This window comes from Nyctereutes procyonoides, unplaced genomic scaffold, assembly GCF_905146905.1.
Source record: "Nyctereutes procyonoides isolate TBG_1078 unplaced genomic scaffold, NYPRO_anot_genome, whole genome shotgun sequence".
NCBI lineage: Eukaryota > Metazoa > Chordata > Mammalia > Carnivora > Canidae > Nyctereutes > Nyctereutes procyonoides.
In genome coordinates, this window is record NW_026575147.1 from 12,522,901 (window position 1) to 12,541,569 (window position 18,669).

An 18,669-nucleotide genomic window follows, 5' to 3' on the forward strand; every position below is an offset into this window, starting at 1 on the left:
AATTAATAAGTTGTTATTACTATATTGGCAGGATGCATGTTCTCTGTATACTGTGATTTACTTAAGTACCTCTTAAACTGGCATTTTAAGCCAAATTTCTTAAAAATGCCTTATAACAAATACATCATTTTATTCATATAAACACACACTTCCCCTCCATGATGCTGATGACTTCTGCGAGTCCACAGCTGAGCAGCAATCCAACTTCAAAAAGCTTACACACGTGGAAGCATTTGCCCAGAGACTGTAGTTACATTTCAAAAAAACCAATTTTTATGTAAGGCATTCCAAACAAAAAAGATGGAGTTAGTGCTTAAAAAGAACCAGAAAAAAGATCCCCTCCCACACCCCCAAAAAAAGTGAGTAAAAAGAACATTTTACCTTAATGTTCTAACTAAGGTCACACTTGGGCAAGCTAAGACACTTGGAAGTTCTAAGGATTTTTTCTTTTTAAAGTTTTTGATTATGCTGCACTCAAAGCCTCTTAGAAACCAAATTTAAAACTGAATTTATTAACTGCAGCTTACGTTTTCGATTTTGAATTTTAAAGTACGCTTATAGATCACATGGTGGATCAGGCAAAGGTTTAAGAAAAATACACAAGTTTACCCCATTACGTTCGTAGCATACACTCCCTGTTGGACTCTGACCCGGGGCAGCTGGAGATTTACTCTCTAAGTTGTGAGGAACAGCGCACACAACCTACCAGTCAAAAAAAAAAAAATTTCCATTGCTAATCATTTCAGGAGCAGCACTGTGCAATATTAACTGAATTTTAATATCCTCTATACTATACATAGGGATGCATCTTAATATGATCCACAAGAGGATGTCATGCTGCCAAGTTTCAAACTTACAGTACATAAATCGACTGTAAGTACAGACTTAGGGTTATATGTAAAAACCCAAATTAAGTCTTGACCATATTTTATTTCAGGTCAAGAAATGCCAGTGCTTCTGATAAAATCTTAAAATAATAATCTTTATATACTACAACTCTCTTGCGTGCAAACTGAGGAGATGGGGAGAATCTTCCTTTTCTAATGTGAAAGATATGCAAATGCAGGGCCCTAAGAAAACACAAAGCATCAAAGCCACTAACTTGTCCATTCATTCGTTCTTCAGGGAGGATTTCTGGTTTTATCTTCACCAGTTTAACAGCAATGGGTTTCCCAGTCCGCCGGTCAGATGATACTTCGAATTCAACATCATCTAAAATAAAGTATTGTATTTGTTGGACTAGTTTTGACAAAATGGTATCTCACTTTCAAGCCCAACAATGTAGTATTTGAATTGCTTTAGACCAGTGATTTCTCAAAGTGTGGTTCTTCGACCAGCGGCAGCGGCAGCAGCAACAGCAGCATCACCCGGGAGCTTAGCAGAAATGCAAATTCCTGGGCCCCACTCCAGAACCTATTCAAAGACAAACTCTAGGTACCAGGTACAGCACTTTGTTTAAACAAGCCTTCCAGGTTATTCTGATACATACTAATGCTTCAGAACCACTGCTTTAGAGTGAGATAGGAATATCTTAGTCTTAACTTTCATAGCATTTACATATACTGCAAATGAAGCAATATAATGATCATGACTTCTGGCAAGTTTTCTTTTATCTTAAAAAGCTTAAAAATCTTCTCTGTATCTCAGTTTCCTCATGCACAAAATAAGGACTAACCAAAATGCTCTTGTGGGATTTAGAGTATTTCGTATGCCAAATACTCATGTTAAATATTGTTCTGACTTTTCACCCAAAGATATTCTAAAAAACAAACACTGAGAGCTTATAATTTCAGTCTTCTACTAAGCCACACATTTTCACATGCAAAAATGATTCTGATGGTGTCTGCCAAGATGAATAGTCCATCTGGTGATATTCTAAGTTTTTTTTTTTTTTTTTTTTTTTTTTTTAAGGTACTAACCAAAAATGCTACCCGGTAAAATAGTCAAAGCTAACATTATCAAAGTTTAATATTTTCATTGGCTTAAAATCAAATATATAACTAAAGTCATGAATATAGGGGAAAATAATTAGATCTTACAAGTATCTATTTAAAAAGTATTTTTAAAAATATTCAAATTATCTTTAAGTCAATGAGTCTTTCACCAACCAAGAAGACCCCACCACAATAGAAACAGGATTCTGCTAATTTATGGAAACACACTTCTGTAATTGGGACAATTTAAAGACCAAAACTATGACACTGTCATGAGCAAGTTGATACAGAAGAGAAATGTGTCATTAATTACTTTATAAAGGATAACCAATTACAGATTACCTCCTACTTTTAAGTCCTGCAGGTTGCCATTATACTGTGAACAGTGGAAGAAAAGTCTAGCTTGACGTTCTGAACACTGAATAAATCCGTAAGAGGTTAGCAGTTTTTCAATAACCCCAGTTTCACGCAGTGCTGCTGAAGTACCATTAGGGTACCCATTGTGTCCATTGTTATGGAGAAGGTTTGGATCAAAGCTCATCTGTTTTAAAAAGAAAAAGAACTTAAAAGATGTTCAGATCTGTACATTATCTCCATAGCATACTAAATCTGATGAACAAATCACTAAAGTTTTAATGTAAAAGGGCAAAACAACAAAACAACTCAAAAAAGTAAAGAAGTTTATGGGCTTTTATTACTGAAATATTAATTTAGCTAATAAAACATTTCAGAAGACATAATAATTCCATTTATTTTAGGGAACTGCCCCAATTTATGATAGAATTTTCACTTACCAGCAAATAGGATTTCTGGAATTTAGTGTTAAGGTAAAGCAACCACATAAGCAAAAACTGCTTTTATGTTAACTTTAAATTGCTAAAACAATAATTTTAGAACAAAGGTAACTGATATTCAAGGGATGGCAACCCAAACTACTAGAATACTTAAGAAACTAAGATTTATGACTTTGAAACTTAAATAGAAACCTTAATATTATCTGGTAAGCCATGCATCCTAAGGCAATTATTTAAATTAGTAGAAGAAAACAAAAGAAACTTTGTATGCAACACTTATTTCAAACTAGAAAATATCAGAGTAATGTATACTTAGATTCTTCAATGAAAGACAACAAAAGTGAGCTGTAAAACAGGATTTTTCTAAGACAAATTAAATTCCAAGACAACAAAAACTCTTCAAGTCTAAAAATTTTTAATCATTTCACAAGTGTATCGAAAGAAATCTTTTCATCTATTTCAGATGCTGATGAAATCTCTAAATACTGCCATCTGCTTCTATGATCATATAAAGCAAAAGAAAACAACCTTTAGTGAAAAGAGCTATTTAAACACAATGCAGTGGAACCTGTTTTTATCATCAAATACTGTCTATCACATTGGATATTTCATTTTGCCTTATTTGAGTAAAATTATAAGAACAAATTATTAACGTAAGTGATGAATACAAAAGGAAAAATCCCTAGCAAAGTTTAGGTGTGCAACTGATTTATTATGACAGCAACATATCCACATCTCTATCAGTTTTAGACCCTTTCATTAAAAATTTGACTTATTAAACATTTTAAGTGTGATGCTGGACGTTAATATAAATATTTTTCATCAGGAAAAAAAAGAATGACTAAAATTCTGGAACTAAAAACTCAAGTATGAGTAAACAGTGTATGGGATGGCCAAATCATGCAAATCAAAGCCATCGTTCTGAACACTGAATATACTTACATAGTATACTTACAAAGCCCATGAGAGCAATATTATCCTCATTTTACCCATGAGGTAACAGACACAGAAAGGTTAAATCAAATGGTAGAGGATTCAAACTAGGAAGGCCTGTCTACAATCTGAGCTCTAAACTAGGACTTCTCAAACTTCAACTACCTGGAAATCTGGTTAAAATACGAAATACTGATGTTAGTAGGGGCAGGAGTTTGAGATTCCCCACTTCTAACAAGCTCCCAAGGGGATACCAATGCTTTAGGTTCTCAGACACACTTTGAGTAGCAAGACCCTAAACGATTAAACTTATCTTTCCTGACTGAAGGTGAAGGAAATGGCAAGGGACGTTAGAAAGTGAGTTTGCAGGTTATTTCAACCAAAATGAGTGGTCCTCCTAAATCATGCTCTTAACACAAAGCAAAATAAGCTGGGATGACTGTTTTCCTGACTTACAGATCTCTGATACGTAGGGGTCCTCTTTTGTTTTTTAGTCCCAGATGAGGTAGAAGATGAAGATAAAGGTAAAGAAAGTGAAGGAGGGGCTGCAGGAGGGGGATGAGGATCTGATGATACAGTAAAAACGTTCTCCATCTCAAACAGCTGTGATAACATAGCACAATGTTTATAACTATGATCAAGAACAATTTAGCACACACTTGACAATCAACTTTATCTTTTCGGATTTACCAGGTTACTTTAACAAAAATATAATTCATTCAATCAGATTTCTATTGATGAAAGAAATTATTGTGTTAACATTAAAAGGTCAAGACGAAATACATTTTTAAAAATCTTTTCACAATTCCTAATCCACAACATTGACAATTTTTTAAATGCCATAAAAATTCTCTGGTGGTTGCTACAGTGACACAATTCAGCCAGATTTCTTCTCAACATCTCACAATTTAACAAAGAATCCAATATTCTCAATTACCTGTCTTCCTAGAGTATACACAAGGTAATCCAATGGGGGTGTGGGAAGAAAATATTACAGCTGTATTCATTTTGCCCAGAGATAAAAAAAATTACCTTTTATAAATATTACCATGCACTTCCCAGAGAGTACTCACTGAATTGGTGGGTGAGATCACATCACATATCACACACACTACTTGGGTGTTGTGAGGAAGGGTGAAGAACTCCACAAGAGGCTGACAAATGAAAGCCTCACTCATTTACTTTCAGCATATTACAACTGGTATTTGCCCAATTAAGTGGACATACAGATATAGCTAGTTTAGCTAAATTGCCCTAACAAACAGGCAAATGACCGAAGAATCTGAGATAGAAAATAATGCTAATAAGGCAAGCACATGCAAAGAAAATGAATGGACCAGACACTTCTAATCCTAGTACTAGTTCTTTGACCTCCAATCTTAACATAAAACGACCATTTAGTAAGATCTCAACAAGTCTGCCAAAATGTTAATATCAAGACTATGATACAGACTGATACTAGGAAAAATAAAACACATTACATGTGTATATACTGTTCCTCAGACAATAATTCATGATGGCATAAAGTTTTTAAACACTTAAAAACTAAGCATTTAGGGACACCTGGTTCCCACCTGGGTGACTCAGCGGTTTGGCACCTACCTTCGTCCCAGGGTGCATGATCCTGGAGTCCCAGGACTGAGTCCCACATCAGGCTCCCTGCATTGAGCCTGCTTCTCCCTCTGCCTATGTCTCTGCCTCTCTCTGTGTCTCTCTCATGAATAAATAAAATCTTTTAAAAAACAAAAACAAAAAACTAAGCATTTAGGTATAGTATTTTTAAGTGAAAGTGGAAAGTTTCTGCACTGTTAACAGGTAAACTTTTATAATATTGCTTATTTCATCTTTATTTGTATCACTAGATTTTACAACTCAAATAAGTATAATCACGATTTCTAAGTACATACACATGTACACATTGTACATGCTATTAGATTTACTAACAATTTGATCAAATTAATTTGAATACTATTCTAGGTCTAAGATATATCTTGGATCATGACTTTCAAGCTGGGCTTCTCTCTTATTTGGATGACAGTTCTAATTACCATACAGGTAAGAACACAATACTGTGATTTGTAACAGGCCATGAAGTCACACAAAATCTCAAGTCTCCAAGTCCTACCATACATTCCTGCAGGCATAAGGTAAGACTCTTGTTTTTCTAAGGGAAAATGAGACAGAATTACAAGGAATTAGAGCTATCCTTTCCTTCTAAGATTAAATTGTTTCCCAACAAAGGTTCTGGAACTGAGGTTGTATTGTTCTCTAGTCTCACTTCACCTCTAACTGAACATCAAAACACAACTGAAAAAGGGCATTTCCTTTCTCCTAGCATCTTTGCTGATTGATGTTTCTTTCTCTAGCCTTTATCCATTTGGGGTTCTTCTTTTCTTTAAGGAAAAACCTATTACTCAAGCAATTTCAGAGAAAACAATAGGTTAACAACCTTCCCTTCAAAGAATTCCTCACAATTCAGGCTAGACTACATTTCTATGGTACTGTAAAATTTTCTTAACCAGTACCACTAAAACTTTAAAGAAGCACCACTAAACAAATGAAAGTTCATTTAAAAAGCACCATCAGAAAAAAAAAAAAAAAAAAAAGCACCATCAGGGCAGCCCCAGTGGCCCAGCGGTTTGACACTGCCTTTGGCCTGGGGTGTGATCCTAGAGACCCAGGATCAAGTCCTATATCAGGACTTGGAGCCTGCTTCGACCTCTGCCTGTCTCTCTCTATCTCTGTCATGAATAAATAAATGAAATCTATAAATAAATAGCACCATCAATTACATAAAAGTGTAACTCCAATGGAAAAAGTAGAAGGCTCAACAGACGCTTCTTTATAAAAAAATTAAGATGCACATCTACACACAAAAAAGGGTGGAAGAGAAAGGACTAGTATATAAACGTTATTTGGCTTTTTTTTTTAATAGGGGAAAAAATCTATTTGCTCACCTTAGCATACAAATATATATTCAAGATAGAGTTAAATACTCCAAGTATCAAATAAAAATCTACTATTAATAAAATTTTTGGAAGACTTTCTAAATTTGAAATAAAAAAACTGCAAAGGATCAGTATTTGATTATATGAAAAGTACAAGCTTTTATATTCAAAGTTAAGGAAAACTAATACAAATACCTCAGCATATTATTAAAGAAATTTAAGTAAATCAGTATGAACTCCTTAGTGGTTGCCCCTTTCCATATTTTGCTTTCTGCAATTTGTTACCCCCTTCCCCCCAACAGCAGTCTGGAAGCAGGTGATTCCTCCTGACATATCCTCAGAAGGCCAACAGCAGCCTCACACTACATCACTATTTGTATGTCATTCATTCTTTCATCTCATCATGTAGGCACCTTACTTTCTTACAACAAGGGCAAGAACAGTACAATACGACATTCTGAGACACAGTCACATAACTTTTATTATTGCTCTATATTAATATCTTACTATACCTAATTTATGTTAAACTTTATCACATGTAAGAAGGTATAGGAAAAAATAGTCTATACAGGGTTTGATACTATTCGCAGTTTTGGGCATCCACTGGGGGTCTTAGACCATAGACCCTGTGTATGAGGGGGTCTGAACTGTACTAGAATAGAAGCTCCATGCAGGCAAGGACTTTTTGTTCAAAGCTAAATCCCTAAAGTCTACTAGACAAACACTTAGTGGCACATATTAGGCACTCATTTAATACTCAAAGTATTAAGACAAATTAGTCTTAAAGACCATTCATTAAACATTATACACAAAATACAAGAAAAACTTCAAGTTCTGGCAATAAAAAATTTTGATAAAGCAAATCAGCTTTTCATCAAACCAAAGAGTTTTAAAAAATAGATTTTATTAATGAGAGAGAGAGAGAGAGAGAGAGAGAGAGAGAGAGAGAGAGAGAGGGAGGTGGGGGGTGGGGTGCAGAGACACAGGCAGAGGGAGAAGCAGGCTCCGGGCTGGGAGCCTGATGTAGGACTCAATCCTGGGTCTCCAGGATCAGGCCCTGGGCTGAAGGTGGTGCTAAACCGCTGAGTCACCTGGGCTGCCCAAAAATTAAAGATTTAAAAATAGTGAGAAAGTAGGTTAAGAATATAATCAAATATTTTTATGGTGGTAAAATGGTGCAACCTTTCTGAAAATGCAGTTTAGCAACATTTATCAAAATGTGGTGTTGTTTTCTTTAATAATCCCAATGCAGGAAACCTATCCTGGAGCAATCCTAGACAACACTTCATGCACAAATGTATTCACAGAAAAGTACCTGAAAACAACCTAGTCTAAAGTTGGTTCAAGAAATCACACTAATTTATATAAATGCTTTGCAGTCATTAGAAAGGATGTATGCTTATGCTACAATATGAAATGACAAAAGAGATATCTATGCAGTATGATTTTAAATGTATTAGAAAAAAAAAAAAGACCAGAAATATCTGGTTTAATGCTCACAGATTTAAGAAAACACTTGGAAGGTATATTAAAATGGTAATTGGGGACAGAATCCAGTACTCACTTCATGGCTCACAGTCTTTTTTTCCAAGACTTATTTCAATGAGAGAGACCGAGAGAGAGATAGAGAGAGAGAGAGAGAGAGAGAGAGAGAGAGAGAAAGCGCGTGCGTGCTCGTGTGTGAGCGTGTGGGGTTGGTTGCATGGACAAGCAGACTCCTCGAAGAGATGACTAGGCTAAAAAAAAAAAAAGCACTTCTACTTTAAATCCATTTCTACAATTCATTTCAACAAAATGAAATGGAAGCTTTAGTTCCAGTCTTTTTTATCCATTTGAACAGTCAAGATAAAACTGTACAGTTTTCACCTGGGTAGCACAGTTAGGCATCTGCTTTTGGTTCAGGTCTGATCCCGGGTCCTGAGAGCAGGGCACCCTGCTCTGTGGGAAGTCTGCTTCTCCCTCTCCCTCTGACCCTCCCAGCCATACCTGTGCTCTCTCTCAAATAAATAAACCTTAAAAAAAAATAAAAAAACCTGTACAGTTTCAATCTGCATTATCTCATCTAACCCAGCACAATTAGAGACAGGCTAAAATTATTTTTAAAAATCAGATGAGGTAAGAAGAAACAAACAGAAAAAGCAAACAATAAAACAGCCTTAAAACTGAGTATATGACTGTTTACAGAACAGAGATCATTTAAATAAATTGGTATTATTGGTAGTTTTCAGTTAAGGAGTAATTTTGGTCCACAGTAAGGTCATTACCATAGTAGGCTCATCAACCTTTAAATAAATTGCAGATTAAAGGCCCAAGTGCTTCCTGAAATGGTGATAAGGCTTTTATAAGACAACAACCTAGGAGTGACCTACTATTTTCATTCCTCATTCTATTTGATTGCTACAGCATTTTAAAAAAGGTTTACCACCAAATTCTCCTTGAAATTATCTTCCCTGGTATTCCTTCCTGGCCACCTCTATTTCTTTCAACATTCTCTGGCACTTCATTTATAACCTATAAAGTGAGGACTCCTTTCTGAATTTCAAGCCTTTATTTCTATCCAATTTAGAAAATCATAACTAAAGATTAAAAAGGAAAATTACCTTTCTTAATCCTCCCTCCCCAAATAACCAGTTTAGCATTCCCGGCTAGTACATTTTCTCAACTTCAGATTACTAACTAAACAATGCAATAGATTTCCACAATATATTTAAGCTTTCAGCAAGGCCCTATTAAATTTCCCTATTCCTATGAACAGAGGTTTCGAGCTTGTACAACTGGATAGACTAGATCAATTCCCTCCAGGCTCATCTTCACATTCAATTACTTGGTTACCAAATCCTATTACTTCTACTACCAAAACATCTATTGCTTCTTTCTCTGCCTATACCCTAGCCTTTATCCTCCTTATATTCTATCCACTGCTCTCAACAGGCCTTCTTGTCTTTAGCGTATCCATTTAAAAGTTGCACCATGTTTTTAAAGATACACTTCTGAAAAGCTAACTTTAAGTGTATCTTTAAAATCTGAAGCAACTAAATGATATCAGTTTTGAAATTTAAAAAGCCCATTAAGCCCTTGCTTATAAACATCTGATGACTTCTCCACAAAGTCAAATACAGTTGGGCCTTCAGAGCCTGCGTCCAGTAAACTTTCCTTTCTAATTACTCTACCTACAAAACTGTATTTCCTACTTTGTTTATAATGGAATACTCACTATATACTACATGCTTTCAGATCTCCCTGAATCTGGTCATTCTGTTGCTGCTACCAGAGGAGTCTTCTCCCTCTTAAATGTCCCTTCTCTCTAAGCTTTCTCTATCCCTTTAGAGAGACCTCTGAACACAGACTGTGAAGGGCATCCATAACTGAAACCCTAACTTTGAAACAGTACAGATGTGAGTTTTTCTGAGACCAGTAAATTAAGAGAGATACACACATATTAACAAATGTAATCCTGTGTGAAAAATCCCATAGTTTGGCCATAAATATTGTTCTAGTTTAATAAAGAGACAATAAGTTAAATAATCCAGTCTTGATATTTTCAGACTAGTTGAGAATATAAACTGTTAGAATACCGTTAGAAAAGAACAGATTAAAAAGATTTTATATTTGACCAAAACAATTAGGAAATTAAAAATTTATAAACTGATTCTTGCTGGAAAAAAAACTAAAAACCTACCTCGCAGTGATAATCAAATATTGCACTTTCAGTAGTATTTGCTGATTCTTCTTTTTCAGCACACGTTTCAAAGGATGAAAGTTGCTAGTATTTAAAAAAAAAAAAAGAGCGAGAGAAAATGATCTATCAAGCTAATAAAGAATACAACTGCTGCTGCACCGGGCAATCTCACAGTACAGCACTGAAGAAAACAAAGACTACTAGCAGCGTTGGGAAGTGCTCTTTCAAAGCTGTTGAGTAGGCACAAACTTCTTGTTTCAGATCAAGTGTTGTGTCTTCAACTTAAGTGTACTCTTCTTTGGTCTTGTTTCGAGGTTTCTTCCTTTTCTGATCTGAACTTGAAGCAGCAAGTTTCAGGTGGTAAAGTCTGTTCTGTTACACTTCATACTAGAGATACAAAATGAAAACATTAAGTATAATTTACATAAAAAACCAGGACAGAGGGTGGGTAGAGGGATAAGCTCACTTCATAAACTTAGTATCATTAGTTAAACAAGTAATGCAGGAAACCTGGAGGCACATTCATTTGATGTTATTTGAGCAATCTTTCAAGTGCTAATGGATACCACCTCCTTTGGTATCACACACTCAGAATGGGAAATTATTTCACACTCCTTGGTGACACCACCACACCATAAATTCTAAGTTATACAGCATCATATTCAGCTTAACGCAAATGTTTTATAAGCATCTAGCACTGTGGTAGGTGTGCTACCACACAGAAAAAATAAAAGAAGTTCCTGTCATCGCATAATTTACGCTCTTGTTGAAAAGACAAGAGTTACAGGTGGAGAAAAAACAGAATATAAAATACAGAAAATGCCAAAAATTCATTTTCTCAATATCTAAGTACTGTGTCATATACCATTTCCTAGAACTACTAATTATTCACCACTGTATGTACATTGAAGCAACATGGTGAGCACAGAGAAGACTTTTAATCAGAAGTGGAGGCTTAATCTAGAAAAACAGGTAAATTTTTAAGAGAATTAAAACAGCTGAGTATTCTAGGCATGTCACATAAGCCAAACACGGGTATGCCACTAAATTCTAAGGTTCTTGAAAGCAGGGACCATGTATATGATTTTTTTTAAGGATTTATTTATTTATTCATGAGACACAGAGAGCGAGGGAGAGAAGGAGAGGGAGAGACATGGGCAGAGGGAGAAGCAGGCTTCCCGCAGGGAGCCCGACAAGGACTCAATCCTGGATCCCGTGAGCGGAAGGCAGACGTTCAACCCATGAACCACTCAGGCGTCCCATGATTTTCTATGCCTGACATCAAGGGAGGTTTATTATATGAAAGACTGTGACAAGTGTGGCTTGTTGCTTCAGAGGAATCAATAGGCTAGTCTGGCCAGAACAGAGGGCTGCTGGCTCTAAGTGAAATGGGATATGCGGTGTGACAGGTGTAGTGGAGCCAGATTATGAAGTATTTCAATGTGATATAACAGGAAATAGAGTCTTAGCTCTTGATGAAAGGGTATTAAGTCTTTAAATCCTATGGGAGATAATTTAGTGAAGGAAACAGAAATCTCATTTGAGCTGTTGCCAGAAATAGATGAGAAATATCTATAAAAAAGAAACAAGATGAGAAAAGACAGGGAAGTGAAATACATAAGCCACAGAACTGTGTTTTATATGACCATAAAAACGATTCTTTTGCACTGATTCAAGTATTAACTAAACCGCTGCCATTAGCTAAATGATTTACACAGGGAGAAGAAAAGGATAGACTTAGTTTCAGAAATGAAAAAAAAAAGTGTTATTTATTTTAAAATCAGAAATAAAAATGACTATATGGTGAGAGGCTAGATCTAGCTTGTGAAATAGTCTAGACCAGGGGAGCTCAAGTCCATTCACTGACACATCCTAGTAAAATGCCACGAACAAGTCACTTCATCTCTCAAAATTTCAATTTCACATTATGTAAAATGAAAACATATCAACAGTAGATAGGTGGCTGGGTTTTATTTTCTTATGGCTATACCTAACATTCCCTGACTTTATATTACTTCAAATATCAAATACTACATTTGCCCATCTTTCAAATTTTATTTGGATCATTCCATTTCCCAGACTAAAGACTTCTTAGAGCAATGGTTGCCGATTATATGGGAAGCTTTAAAAAATACTTATGCCCAGTCCCCACTTAAAGAATAATTTAACTGGATGAAGTAGGACCACTTCTGTTATCTTTAATTCTTCCCACTCCATCTCCACCCCCAATGTTTCAAGTCTTATCAGTATTTCCTTCAAGAGATCTTATGCCCTAAATGATGCCATATTTTAGTCCAAGTATCTAACGCATCTTCTAACTTCCACTGTCAATCCTTTCCATTTTCTTTCACATAACACTGCCCGACTGATCGATATAAAATCCCAATTTCACCATTTTTTTGTCCAAAATCTTTAGTCGTTTTTCCAGCATTCTAGATAGGAAGTTCTTAATCCTGGCTGCATGTCCTACCCAACCACCTGGATTACTTTAAGTGAAAAAACAAAACAAAACACAAAAACAAAACCAAAGCCTGGATCCTACCTCGAGATTCTATTTTAATTTCACTAGGGTTAGGTCCCAGGAGTTGGTTTGTTATTATCCTCCCTCCAACTCGGGCCCCTGTGTTTCTGACTTGCAGCCAGGATTTAAGAACCATTATTTAAGATGTTCTCTATTCTACCTTTTCTTCTTTTACTATCTTTGACTGCTCTCCAGTTCTCCTAAATAGGTGCGTTTTCCTGCTTAATCCTTAAATATAACCCTTGCGAGATTCCTGAATTCTAGTCTTCTTCATGCATATGAGTCTTCCCAAAAGATAATTTTACCATCTTCCAAGTGACAAAAAAGTCTTGACCCTTCCGTTATTATTAATTTCCACTGTGTAAGTAAGGCAGTACCTCCCATTCATTATTCTGATACCAAGTCATTTCTGCCCTTTGCTGACTTCATATTTCTATGTATCTTGTTCCTCCAATTATGAAACAAACTCAAGTTTATTTATCACAGGCCCCTTCAGCACCGCCAAACTTAACCGTAACAAAAACTACAAAAGCAAAAAGGTAGTTAATCCATAATAGGAAAAAGATACCACAATTTAAGTGCAGACAGTTCTACCAACTTTTGAAATTCTTGTTTTGGTTAACTGTATAAAGTCTTACTTATCCCATCAAGAAGTAACCTCTTCTTTTAAAAATACAGATTCGATACACTGGTTTAATTTTACTATCTTACACCCATATATGAACGAAAGACCTCAAAACTGCTATCTAATAAAACAGGCAAAAATTTTTTATCAAACTGCTAAGGACAATACTGAATATATCATGGGGGGAAAATCAAGAAAAACCACCTATCTTGAAAAACTTGAATTGGATGAACCCATTCCAAGGTGTTTTATTAAGAACTGTATTGTCACTTAGTAACACAGAAATGAGACTTCCAGAATCTAAATCTGGAGTACTGCAGAGCCAGTCTTGGGCACTAATGAAGCCTATTAGGATCTATTAAAGCTCAAACAAACCCATCAACTATCATGAAAAACTGAAAGTGGCAGAATTTCACTTCATTAGTACCTTCACAGCTATGAGATTTCTGTGGTTAACTAAACACTTTTCATTCAAATTAACGCTTAATGAAACACTTAAAAAGTACCCACCGGGCATTTTAATAAAATTGGCTATGCACTCATGCCAAGATTATTAACATTCATAGTGGTGCTGACAACTCTTCTGCCTTAACCCTCTAAACACAGTGCATTCCCTGTAACCCTTAAAGGCTAGAAACAAGTCACATGAAATAGAGTACCAATCAAAATACTAAGGCAATTTAAATGTTGATCTGAGAGTCTCTCTGATTGCTAAGTAATCTACTCCCTTTCCCTTTGCTCAGTTTACAACCAGTAGCATCCCTAGTAAATAATCAACTATTATGTCAATGTTTTAGTTAGGAGTTAAAGCTAATTCCTTTACTTACACTGATAACCCAAATAGCTATTCCTTATTTCACCTGTCTCAAAATTATCCTCACCTGTTTTGTTATTTACAGTCTCCCCCCAGTTTGCTGCTTTACCTCAAAAGGACTAGTAGAAACCAAGCATATATTAGGCACTAAATATATGTTGAACAAAAACTTAGGTGGCCAGCAATCCATCTAAAATGTATCACAACCCAGTTTGTCATTTTGACAAATTATTTTCAGAGTTTGTACAACACTTAGTTGGGGAGAATGAAAGGCTAAACCAGTCTATAGTCTCCCCACCTAACCCACTTTCTTCAGAAAGTACTTTTTTTTTTTTTTGAGAAGACCAAAGATCCAATTAAGCAGCATAGGTCTCTATTGCTGCTGTATATGAATATTATTACCCTAACTTCCCCATTCCTATTTCTTGATGCTTTAACTCAAGACAAGTATGTCATTTTTTGCTATAACTTGTATACCGAAGGGCTTAATCGGCTTTAATTCACTTTTACTTTAGAATCTACAAAAATGATAGAGTTTAGATAATTAAAGTCAGCAACATGTCAGGCAGAAACTAAAAATTGTTGCAACTATATTTTTGTATGTTTAGTAATAGCTATTATGATGGGTTGAGTTACCTGAACAGCTACTAAGATATTTAAAGTTCTATATCCATCTATTATTTAACTGTTTTTTACAATATACTAATACTTTGAAATGGGACAGATGCCAGTGTAGGAAGAGGCTGAATGCTCCAAACACAAGAAAATAGTGTAGACCAGCACTGTCCAACAGTAATATAGTCCATGCCATATATATAATTAAAATTTTTCTGGTAATCAAAGTAACATTGAAAGAAACAGGTGAAACTGACTTTAAGTCTCCTATTTAACCAAATATATCCAAAATGTTATTTTCCATATGTAATCAATCTTTAAAAAAGTTTTCTTCGAAATCCAATGTTTAATTTACAGTTACAGACATTTCACTTCAGAATGTTCACAGTATAAATGCACAACAGCCACACATGGCTAACTAATGTCTACTGTATTGGTCACAGCAAGTATAGGCTCAGGGCACTGGCATGCCCAATAAATAGTAAACAAAAGGCTCTTGGGCAGACACTCTCACAGATGAAAGGAGCAGTATCCAGCAAACCTGACCACAGGAGCTTAAACTTACATTTGAGAAGCAGAAATGAAAATAAGAAACTTGTTATCTTCTGGCTATAGCCTTTTGATACAGCAATGGACACCCTACATGGTAACTGAGAAGAAACTGCTAATCAGTTTATTTTCAACTACACAGTTTTACCTCAGCATTAAAGGACATAATATAAAAACACCCCAAAATAAAATTATCATTCAATACTTCTGAACAGAATGCTGCCTACAGAACATCATATTTGAGCTTAATAACCCTAATGAAAAATGTAGCACAATTCCTCAGGCATGGCAGGATTAACTGAAAAAAAGTTTTGCATGGTTTTTAACTACATCAAAGTGGAAACATTCCAATTTGTAGACAAAGGAATTTTTAAAATCCTGACTTGGCAAAAAAGAATTTAACATCGAGAAATGATGGAAAATAAGAAAACAAATCATTCCTACCAAAGCAATTTCACCCTGGAGACATTCGAGCCATTAAGTCTTTCAAAAGTATTAATTTTTGTGGCCGTAATTCTCTATTATGAAAAATCTAAGTTTTACAGCTCTCCATAAGATAGTTCGAGTCAAAGATCTCAAAGTAGGTTCCCTTTTGCTTCAAAACAAAACAGGGATGCCTGGGTGGCTCAGTGGTTTAGAGCCTGCCTTCGGCCCAGGGTGTGATCCCAGGGTCCTGGGATCAAGTCCCACATCAGGCTTCCTGCAGGGAGCCTGCTTCTCCCTCTGCCTGCGTCTCTGCCTCTCTCTCTCATGAAAAATAAATAAAATCTTTAATAAATAAAAATTAAAAAAAAAAAAAAAGCTAAGAAGACACATCAATTCTTTTGGTGTTTATTTAACAAAATCAAAATACTATATTTTGTAATACAGTCTTAAAATTCAGCTCCTTAAAAAGTCTGTCAAAACAGCATTTCGTTTCAACTACCTTGTCAAAAGTATGGTCCTTACAACAACATGAATGAACTTACTAAAAAAAAAAAGTTAAAATGGTAAATTTTATGTTATGTATATTTTACCACAATTTAAAATAAAGTAATTTTTAAAAAATGATGGGTGCCCCCACACAGTGTCTTTAGATGGGTGGAGGGGAAAGCAGGAATGGAATAAATAAAGCAGGACTACTATATGCCAGCTTTCATGTTCTCATTTTTGATTCGCAGGAATTTACTAGAACCACACTCTAAAGGTCATACTTGGGAAGTCAGAACTTATTTACAAAAAAAGAAAACCTATCTTCTGCGCCTGAAATACTTTACTTTTCAACTCAGCTGCTATAAATACTCATCTCAATGGTAAACATCCAGAGCAGCTGCAAAATCACTCAAACCACTACCATCTCTTTTATTTCAGGCCTAAGGCTAAAAGGAAACAAATAGAAACAAGGTTGAATATTTATCTAGATATTATGACTCAGGCATATGCCCATTCAGGCATATAAACCCTCTCCTTATCCACACCAAGAATATCTATTATTCACTAGCACCCAAAAAGCACCAAGCTATTATACTGCCCCTCAATGTAGTATTGAGAATGCTTATCTTCTAGAAACTCGAAAATTACTCAGCATTTTGATATAGAATAACTTATGAGCTATAGCTTAGTACCTATGTTTTACAGACCGGTGGCTCTGGCCAAGAGCTGCCAGTTCATATAGCATCCTTATAAAAAACTAAGTCTATCAAAGGAAATTTTTTTACAGTGCCTTTGGGCGTCCTCCCTCCATCTCCAGCCCTGTCTCCAAACTCTTTTAAAAAGGCCCACATTCTTTCACTCATTTGAGGTGCAAAATAATTTCATCCTACAATGTTCAGATTGTGTTTGCAGACTGAAGGCTGTTTTAGGGAGCGTTCCCTGCCTCACTTTTGAGTCAAGCAAGAAAGGAGCAGTCTGGGTGTTTCTAAAGGAAAATCTTAAAGCAAAAGAACCATGACTCTAAAATTTTATACTGATAAAATATCGGTTAAAAACCTCAAGTGTCTCCAACCGGGGCTCTAAAAAACTACACGGAATGACGAAGCCAAGTCGTTCATTGCTCAATGTAGGCCAGGCTCCTGCACCAAAGAACCAGAGACGGTGTTAAGGACGACTCCACTGAGCTCTAACAGCACGCCCTAATCCCAGGATAGAAGAGAGGGAGCCACGTGCCTAAGATTAGAGATTGGTTCCCTTTCTCAAGAAGCCGAAGGGGAAGCAAGGAGGGAAGGCTGGGTGCTGAGACTCAAGACAGACAGCTCCAGGTGAGCCTAAGTAAAGATGACACTTCGAGTGTGCTACTGTGCCAGACGTGGCCGGGGAAAAGTCTCTGAGCATTTAGATGGAGCAGGGTCTCGGTCCATACACGAAGGAGGGGCCAATACCGCACTGCGCTCTGATACTCGTAGTCAGATCCTCGAGCAGGTGACAAGACAGTAAACTATACGGTCCACAGTGAGAGTAGGCCCCTCACCCTCTGCCTCGGGCTCCTCCAGTCTCACACAAAGGACCGCGCCACCACCCCCTCGCCCCGCCCGCCGGGACTTGTAGTTCCCGTTTCCCCCGCCAAGCCGCATAGGAGGAAGTGGCTAGACTACAATTCCCAGCAGCCTCCGCGCCCGAGCCCCGCACCCCTGCCTCCATCTTGGCTGCGGTCGGAGCCTCCATTTTCGCTCCCTCCCCCCACTGTAGACACCACCACCACCACGCGCGGTTGCCTGGCCTAGGCTCTTCGTTTCTGCTCTGAGGCCTGACGTGAAGCTTAGACAGTTAAACGGGGGCCAGGTGGAAAAGCCCAGGGCAGAGACTCAGGGTGAAATCTTCTCTGCCCGGAGCTCTAGGAGTGCCCACCTTGACTCAGAAGTCTCTCCCGTTAGTCTTGGTCTTCTCATCTGTCCCTAGACTGGCTTCTTGCTACCCCCAACTGGACCCGGAGGTCGTACTCACCCCAACAGCTCAGCGCCCCCTCTCCAGCGCCGCCATAAGCAGCACGGCCCGGTACGTAGGAATAAATCTCGCTTCTCTCGCGAGAGTTGCGGGCTCCGAGCGCGTGCACGGGAAGCGGGGCGGGGTGTTGGGGGGGAGGTACTCCTAATACGCCTGCGCAGGAGGGTTGAGTGACGCCAACCAGTGCGCTGCGCCTAACCACAACCAAGATGGTGCCACTGTTAACCCTACGTTCCCTCCCCTGGGAGCTGCGGGAAGCGATTTCGGTGTTTACTGACTCCGCTGGGACGCCGGCGGCGGGGGGGCGGGTAACTTTGGGCGTCTCTGCTCTTTGCAAA

The 18,669-nt window shown here is 37.1% G+C and overlaps 1 protein-coding gene across 3 annotated transcripts in view; it reads right to left on the minus strand.

The window, feature by feature from the left end:
* Window positions 1-18,447, minus strand: part of CSDE1 (cold shock domain containing E1) — a 40,014-nt gene extending 21,567 nt beyond the window's left edge. The window contains exons 1-6 of one of the 3 annotated variants that reach the window (XM_055312368.1): window positions 18,332-18,447; window positions 10,289-10,675; window positions 4,118-4,264; window positions 2,277-2,475; window positions 1,103-1,212; window positions 610-702 (exon numbers count right to left, since the gene is read on the minus strand). In XM_055312368.1, coding sequence (XP_055168343.1) covers window positions 610-702; window positions 1,103-1,212; window positions 2,277-2,475; window positions 4,118-4,255 — 540 coding nt within the window. In that variant the 5' untranslated portion in view covers window positions 4,256-4,264; window positions 10,289-10,675; window positions 18,332-18,447. The remainder of the gene's footprint in view (window positions 1-609; window positions 703-1,102; window positions 1,213-2,276; window positions 2,476-4,117; window positions 4,265-10,288; window positions 10,676-18,331) is intronic. The other 2 variants (XM_055312370.1, XM_055312369.1) reach the window with 2 other exon arrangements.
* Window positions 18,448-18,669: the final 222 nt, after the last annotated feature.